Source organism: Mus pahari, chromosome 5 (genome assembly GCF_900095145.1).
Source record: "Mus pahari chromosome 5, PAHARI_EIJ_v1.1, whole genome shotgun sequence".
Classification (NCBI taxonomy): domain Eukaryota; kingdom Metazoa; phylum Chordata; class Mammalia; order Rodentia; family Muridae; genus Mus; species Mus pahari.
Genome location: NC_034594.1, coordinates 37,273,729 through 37,282,388, shown reverse-complemented (window position 1 = coordinate 37,282,388; position 8,660 = coordinate 37,273,729). Strand labels below are relative to the sequence as shown.

At 43.7% G+C, this 8,660-nt stretch overlaps 1 protein-coding gene across 9 annotated transcripts in view; it reads right to left on the bottom strand.

The window, feature by feature from the left end:
- Nucleotides 1-5,952: 5,952 nt before the first annotated feature.
- Spats2l (spermatogenesis associated serine rich 2 like) overlaps nucleotides 5,953-8,660 on the bottom strand; it is a 175,877-nt gene continuing 173,169 nt past the window's right edge. For 3 of the 9 annotated variants that reach the window (XM_029539105.1, XM_029539108.1, XM_021197390.1), the window contains one exon: nucleotides 7,429-8,332. In XM_029539105.1, the coding sequence (XP_029394965.1) occupies nucleotides 7,940-8,332 (393 nt within the window). In that variant the 3' untranslated portion in view covers nucleotides 7,429-7,939. Of the gene's footprint in view, nucleotides 8,336-8,660 lie in introns of all 9 variants that reach the window. The other 6 variants (XM_029539102.1, XM_029539104.1, XM_029539103.1 and 3 more) reach the window with 4 other exon arrangements.

The window sequence follows — 8,660 nt, the reverse complement described above, 5'->3', positions numbered from 1 at the left end:
CACCATGTGGTTGCTGGGATTTGAACTCGGGACCTTCGGAAGAGCAGTCAGGTGCTCTTACCTACTGAGCCATCTCATCAGCCCCTAACAATACTCTTATCTGAGACTTTACAACAAGAATGTAACTTGCCAGAAGTCATGTGTTTTCTAAATAGAAAGAAGGGGAGCGGGGAGCAAAAAGGGAAGCTGTACAAATAATTTGAAGAGTAGTGCTTCTGTCTGGATCGGGAGATAATAATTTTACATTGAGTAGGATATTTGGGAATTGGTCATCAGAAGAAAAATGTGTCCGTCACCTCAAGGTGTGCAAGTGGCTGGACCCTGTTCCCGAGGACCTCCAACTGCCAGGCTCTGGACCCAGTCCCTCCAGACATAGGCAGCCAAACTCCACCCTACAGAATAGAAAACTCCCAGGTTCAGGACTTGAAAACCCACCAATCCCCATTTTGGAAATCTCTTCCTTGGAAAGCTCTGCCCTATAAGAAACTATACAAATCCTGTCTAATGCTCAGTTTTCCGCTGCTTCTTATGCAAGCAGAGGCAGCACCCCCCCCCCCCCCTGGGCTTTTCCTTCTCAAATCTGTTGTGTGAGGTTTGTTGTGGGGCTTGCGGTATTTCTTGGCTCCTGGCTGCCAGGATACCTTCCCCCTCAGAGCCGTAATATTTCTGTTCAGGAGGCCTTTCCCAGAGCTGTAACAACAGGCAATCTTGGTTGAAAACTAATCTGTCCTAATCATATCATGTTAGCTGTGAAATGGAGAGTTGACATCTGGTAGAGGGGACCTACTAATAGATTTATCTTGGTTGTATGGCCATATATTCCAGTATTTCCACATGTTTTATGTACTGCTTTTTAGTTTTAGAACAGCATCATAAGGAGGTCTTTTCTAGTTCTTAAGGATCAAAATAATGAGGTTGAAAAAAGTTAATGCTGTGCAGTAGTGTTTATGTTCTGCCATCTGAGGCCCGGAGTCTGATTGCTGCATAATGGCATGTCAGAGAGCAAGCTAGAGGGAAGAAATAGGGGTAAAGCTTTGGAATTCACTTAAGAGGGGAAAGCTCTTTAGTAGGACTGCACTAAGCACTGCATTGCATTTTTATCTCCTGAGACCACAGGAGGCCTGCAGTACATTTCCAGCCCTCAGCCATGGACTAGAACACCTATGATCTTCAGGGGTACAGGAGCTAATGGTTCCTGACCCTGCAGGGTTTCTGCTATCTGGAGAATAAAGACTGTGTGGCTCAGTCGCCATTAGTAATCACTGGCCTAGTGATAGCACTTGTCAAGTCATTCACAGCAATTCAGAGATGCATGTCTTCAAGTGCTGGGGTGGGCAGGGCCCATGCTTCCTAACCTTTGAGAGGAAATAAGCAATGGAACCACGTCTTCTATGTAAACCACATTGTCTTTGCCTGTGTGCCTGTGCTCTCTCCACATGTATCCAAGTACAAACATTGATGTTTATCCATTGAATCTGTGTGTGTGATTAAATGTGGGGCAGTTATCGCATTTATGCCTTTATTTCTAAGGAAGGGATTGGCTTGCAGACGTATTTACCATTATGTGAGAAATTGTTCATAGGAAACTTTGATGTAGCATTTTGAATACGTGGGAAGGCCTGTGGTGGTAAGTTGTTTCATAAAAGGAAGGATACTAACATGACCGGGAGGTTACCTTATGAAGGGTGGTGGTGCACATTTGTACAGGCTTGTACACACTTGGTCTTGATGTTTAAATGCTAACTCAGAAATGTGAATGTGATGAGGGGTGGAGCTCCTACTCTAGCAAATGAGGTACACCTGTGTGCTGTAAGTTCACAAAGACCTTTTCAATTATGCTGAATACCTTCCCATCCCTTTTGTGGAACCGATCCCTTGAAAACTGTCAACAAGTTGCCATTTCCCTAGTCAGTGGGTGAGTGATGCTTTGTTGAGGCTGCATTAGTGCCCAGGACTTCAAGTCTGTAGTACAGCCAAGAAAAGGAACATCATGAATAGCTAACGGGAAAAATTGGTTTCCTGCTGTTTACAGAATTACACATTCACAGAAGTTGGTTGGTGGGGCAGCCTCGAAGGAGCCATTGTCACGTACACTCCTGTCAGTCTCATGAAATCCACATGGTTTCCATTGTTACAGAGAAGCTAATTCTTTTTTCCGTATGTGTGTTGCCATAGACGACCCACACACATTTTATATTTGCTAGATAGATGTTTTCTGATGTTGGCTGTAGCTAAGACAAATAGAATTTTACAGAAACTGCCAGTCAAGGCTCTGCCCTACTTGTTTGTTTAACAGATTTTCATTTTATAAGGTTTGCTTTTTTTAAGACTTTATGCTGGCTTCTTCCACCCTAAAGCCTTCATTATTTTAGCAAAATTCTGCTGAGCTCCAGGTATGAATTCGGGGGGAGGGGTGTGAGCTTAGAAAAGAAACTTGTTTCAAAAGCAAAGGGCTTGTGGGGAGGGAGTGGGGAAGAGACAATACTTGATCAAATTGGAAAAAGGAAAAAAAAAAATCACTTTTTTTCTGTCAAGGTTTCTTAAAACTTTTGACATTTCTAGCTCAATTCCAGATCTTTCAGGAACTCACCACCCAATTTCTTCATTTGGAAGACTTGGGAACTAACTCAGTTTGAGTGTGAACAATACAGACAGCTTTAGGACATCAGAAATCACATGTTTAGACCACGGTTGCTGGTCCGCAGACAAGTGAGTTGGAGCCAGTAGAGAATGTAGCCAACTTGAATAAAGGGCATCCAGGTTTCTGGGTGGTCTCCCGTCTGGTGAGTGGTCTCAATCCTTACTATTTATCCTCTTTCTTTTTCTGTGTTTCTAAGAAGACTTCTTATAGTTCTGGAAGCTGGGAAGTCTAAGATTAAGGATCCCCCACGTAGCATTGGCCTTTTTCTGCTCCATCACATGTTGGAAGCAGAGGGACAGGAGGGTATGAGAAAACAAGACTGAATTGAAAGCCTCTAGACCTTTTGTATTGACATTAGTCCACTCATGCATGGAGCCCCTGTAAACTAAATCTTTCCCCTTATTCCTTGTATCTCAATACGGTTGCAAATGGGAACTCGTGATTTTGGGAGACACACAGCACACAGCACTGATAGATCTAGCACAGTGGCATTGTTGACATTTTGGATCAGCACTTGGTCATCCGGATTCTACTTGCACTGGAGGGTTGGTGGTGGCACCTGGTCAGCAATCAGAAATGTCCTCAGACTCCCCGCCCCCCATGCCTTCTGCAGATGGCAGGGGCTGCTTCTCCGCCCCTCCCCCTCCTCCGCTGAGAACAGTTGTGCTTGCTGGATCTGCCTCTCCTCATTCGGGGGTACGGACAAGTATGAGAACACTGGAGCTGGCAATTGCAGGCGGGAGTGGAACTAAGAGGGAGGAAACCAACAAAGAATTGAAGAATGCCAAGAGGAATCCTATCCATTGAGTTCCCAATGACATTTCTGATCTTAGTACAAACTTGATAGGTAGCTAGGGATGACTTTGAACTCCAGGTCCCGTTGCCTTCACCTCCCCAGTGCTAGGATGATTGCAGGTATGTGCCACCACGCCATGCCTGCTTTTAGGAACACTTTACTTTCTGACCAAGCGTTTACTTAATAGAGACGAAGGTGTAGTACCTGCCCCAGCACTCATCACTGCTTCCTAACTGTAGCAGCCTGGAGCTGCTGCCCCCGCCATGCTGCTGCTCCACCGTGCTGCCCCCGCCATGATGGTCTGTGCCCTCAAATCATGAGCTGGAATGAATCCTTCTCCTCTTAACTTGCTGCTTTAGTAACTGAGAAGCAACTAACACAGAACATGGATACCAAGACACGGTGCAGTGGCTACGTGAGACCTGACTGATTTGTAGACTTTTGGGGCTTGTGTGTAGGAGAAACAGAGACGTGCGACTCCAGTATGTCATAAATCTAATTCAAAGCTGAGTACCTCAGGTTTCAAATAGAATGGTTTATTTCATGTTTGATAAGAATTTTTATTTTTTATTTTTATTTTTTTATTTTTTATTTTTATTTTTTATTTTTAGTTCTTTGGTCATTGCCACAGTCATGGTTCTGAACTGTGTGTGTGTTGAAATTTACTACACACTTTTCCCCACATAAATAAAATTTTCTTTAATGAAATCTGAGTGTGGCAATTTCTCCTATACGATCTGAACCTGGTGGTAGCACTGGACTTCTAGGCTATGGGAAGAGACAGTTCTTAGATAAAGGGGCTTCTGGAAATGATGCTAAGAGAACATGCAGGAAGCTTGTGTGGTGAGAGTAGCTGGGAGCAATGCTGTGCGTTTGTAGAGTAACTCGATTCAGACCCCATGGCTCTGCCCAGGGAGCTGCAACAATGAGCCTTTGTGGATGGGAACTGAGCCTCAGAAACTATAAATACACAGACATATTTCTTAGGACGTGTAAAGACTTGGTATGAAAAGCAAGAGGATAAAGGAAAAAAAAAACCCTATAATGTCTTGTAAGTTATTAAAGTTGTGCTTCAAATTCTTAGCTAAATGACCCTAGGACTTAAAATTCCTTCACACTTGTTTTTTTCTCAAACATTAGAACAAGTACTCAATACTTTCAGGAAAAAAAAAAATCAACTCTGTTGGTCAGTTGCTGAGCGATCACTGAGAGATGTTGGAGCATCCAGCTAGCTCTTCTTTGTGTCAGTATCTTTCCGTCGTCCTGGGGTCATTTGGAATCTCGGCCTTCCTATTCATGGATTTTAGGTTTTACTCTGAATGGGGAAGGGGGAAAGCCACGCCATTATTTTAAGAGCTGTCACTAGCATGTCTGTTGAAAAGCAAAAACATTTCTCTTGCTAGACACACGAGGGCACCATAGGCAGACACAATGCTGTGTCTGTCAACAGCAGTGAGGAATCTGTATTTTCTGTAGAGTTGGGGACCAACCCAGCCTCCCATCCCCCACTGAAAACTGGTCTAGGAAAGGAAATAGAGTTCTCAAGTCTCTGTTTGTCATGATTAAATCAAGATCGAGGTTCAAATCTAGACTTATAGGAAAAAAATAGAATTCTCAAGTCCATTACTTTAACAAAAGCTTGTAGCTCGTAACTTTCCCCGTTAACCTGACTGTGTAGTTAGAACTCCTGTTTCTGAGATGAGTAGACTCTCTGCCTGTAAAGACTGAGCTTTCAACTGGGACTAGTGTTACTAGTTTCTTCCCCGAAACCGAGCCTTTCCTGAGGGTCAGTTTCTTAGTGGTTAAACACACTGCGTGCAGGGGACATTCTCATGGCCGCAGAGTGGGAGCGTGCAGATTCTCCCGTGGAGTGTAAATTTGGAATGTAACTGGGAACTCACTGGGGTTTGGATTCCAGAGTCTTGACCACAGATCTATGTGGGGTGTGACATAGGTGAGTTCTGAAGTAATGCATGCACTACTAGTATTAAACGGTTCTGACCTCTGTCAAAGAAATGTCTTAGAGAGAACTGTCTATTCCTCTGCCTTCTGTTTCTTAAGTAGAGACATAAGTAGTGTTCATAGCTCTTGGACTTTACCACTCTTTTATTGAGAATAACAGAATGGGGCTGGAGGATCACTCAAGGTAAAATGTTTGCCAGTCACGCATGAAGACCTGACGTTGATACCGATAACTCGCATAAAAAGGTGGAGTGCACTGGTAATCGCAGGGCTGGGGAGGCAGCCACAGTGGGTCCCTGGGATGCACTAGCTAGCCAGACAAGCGAGCCTAGGAGCCTCAGACCAGCGAGAGACTCTATCTTAAAGAAGAAAAACAGAACAAAACCACGGTGGACATCCCCAAGGATTAAACCATACCACAGCTTGTTTCTCTGGTTTCCACTTACACATGTGCGTCTGAACATGCGTGCACACGCATGCATACGTTCATACAGTGAAAGACATTAGACTACGACTCAGATCCTTAGGATTAAACAAATGGTTCTACAGAGGTGAAGAAATGTGACAGAGTATTTATTTCAAAGACCTAAAGTATCTACCATTTTAAAATGCAAATTTGAAAATGATCACATACCGGAATCTAAGGCTAAAGTTTAGGAAACAATGTGATCAGATCTGAATACTTTTTTTTTTTTTTTTTTTATCATTCTTTTGCTTCTTTCCAGTGACCTGAGAGTGTTTGCTATGTTCTTGTGAATGTGTCTGAGCTTTTTTAACTCCAGGGTATCTTGAGGGTGTGGGAGAAGACAGGAGTGGCTGGATTGAACTCTGACAAGCAGGCACATTTTTCACCTGGCCCAGCCATTTTCTTTCCTTTTGTAAGAATTATCTGCCTCCGCCTTTACAGCTGCCACATTCCAACTGACATTTTTCAGGGGTTGAGCAGAATCTTGCTACATAGTACTTGTGTTAAAAAAAAAAAGTCCTTCTGATTTGTAAGATATACGTTCAGGGTCTCAGACAGGGTAAACAGAGACCATGGTCCCAAGAATTCATCTTTTATTATTTGAATGGGTTGCTCTTCCTTTCTTCCTGGAATGTGACTTGACATTTTGAATTCCTATTACATCTCTGGGTACACTCAGAGACCTCAGAAAGCTCTGGAGAGAGCAAACATTCGCCTGTACTTGGCAAAAGAAGAAACAGATGCCTGTGTGGCTAGTAGGCTCGGCTGTTTGGAGGGCAAGAACCAGCGAACCTGGGTTGTCAGGAAAAAAAAATCTCAACATGGAGTTGAAAGGGTGCATTTGCACATGAAAGCAATCAGCAAAGGATGCCCGACAGTCAAAAGATAGGGGAAACTGAGGCCCTGTGGGTTTGGGGTACTCTAGGCTCACTCTTCTTTCCTGAGGCAACAGTAGCTCTTCTTTACATAAGCAGTGCTTCTGGGGAGGCCCTGCTTCAGTGTCACAGGTGGACTTCAGTGTCACAGTGTCACAGGGTATGCTGACTAACATATTCGTTAACTAGTGTATGCTACTGGCTCATTCACTCCATGGATGATCTTCAGTTAGGTCTGTAACAAGTAACTTCATGCCAGAGCTTTGCTGTGACTTCTGACAAGACCGGTGTCCCACACAGAAGCCAGTGTGAGAGCCCAGGAGCTTAGTCATTATTATCATGCTGAATATAGTGTCAGAATATGGAGGACAGAATTCAGAATTAAGAGAAGGGAGCAGGAATCATGATCAAACTGGACTCTGGCTAACGAACTCATAATCTATTATTTAAGCTAGGCTGAGGTAAATTTTGTTACGTCCAAGATTTCCAAATAACCACATGGCATCCGAGATGATTGGGGTGTGTAGTACCTATCGCTATGGTAACTGAGAGAGTATCATTATTTCCTCAGTTTTTATTTCAAAGGAAACAGAGCTTTGCACCGAACTTCTGATCTCCAACCTTTTCTCAAAGGTGCTACAGTAAACACTCAACAAGGTAGGCATCGATAAAAGGAGCAAGCCAGGTGTCAAATGCAGCATATTTTAATTTGTTTCAAATAAAGCAATATATGTTTATATATATATATATTTATATATATTTCAGAAAAACACCAGATGTTAAATTCTACAAAAGCACACGTGTCCTCAGCAGATCACGTTTGTCTGACCAAGAATTCCTTGTTTCAACATTAACTCTCTAAAGATAACCAATATGGATTGACATCACAGCTACAACATAGGTTGCTAACTGAGCCTTGGATCTTCAGCCACATCTCGATTTTCCTAACAATGAGTAAATACTGGCTGTCTAACATGATGCAAAGTCTTGACGAGGAGAAGCAACAACAGATCAAGCAAAGCCACGGGAGTTCTGAAGCAAGCTAGAGCAGAGCATTAGGATTAGTAAAAATGACCGCGAGAGGATGACACAAACATACGGGACTTGGATATTCTGATTGACTCTCTTTTGGCAGCGATTGGGTCAGCACCTTGGGCAGGGAACCACACCAGGCAAAACCTGCTCTCTTCTTTCCCAGCTCAGGCCACCAACGTCACAGCGGGGACCGAGAGGACTGTGGCCTCTGTGGAAACTTCTATTCTAGTGGGACAAAGATTGCACTGTGAAACCCTACCGACATTACCCCGGAAAGGCCTGGCCTCTAAGTTGTCTGCAGCGTGCTGCCTTCGACGGGCCTTTTCAGAATGTGGGGGGGCCTCTGGGGCCTTTGTCCCCAAGGGGGCCTCTTGGTTTTTGGCACCACCTTTGTTTTTGGGACGGAAACCATTATGTGGCTGTCTTCTGTGTTCATGTCGGCTGTTGCTCTTCGCCATGGGATCCGCTTCATTACCACTACCCTGTGACTTGGCTGGACCATTTAGCCTGTTGTGATACTGTGGATTAAATCTTCGTCTTTGGCTGGAAGGTCCATTCTGCTGAAAAGAGGAGGTAAGTGTCTGAAGTCAACAAACCATAGAAGACACTAGTAGGCATCAGGAGAATCTGTCTCCTAAATCATAGATAATTTTTTTCAAATCACAGTAGAGATAGACAACATGCAAATAGGTCAAGTTGACATAATTCTTGATCTAGAACCACAGCCTTGAAAATGGAGCTGAAAGAAAAGTAGTTATCTTCAAAGAGAAAAGGAAGAGGGGGAAGAAGAGGAGGAGATGGTAGAGGAGGAAGAAGAGGAAGAAGGAGGAAGAGGAAGAGAAAGAAGAGAAGGAGGAGGTAGAAGAGGAAGAAGAGAAGGAGGAG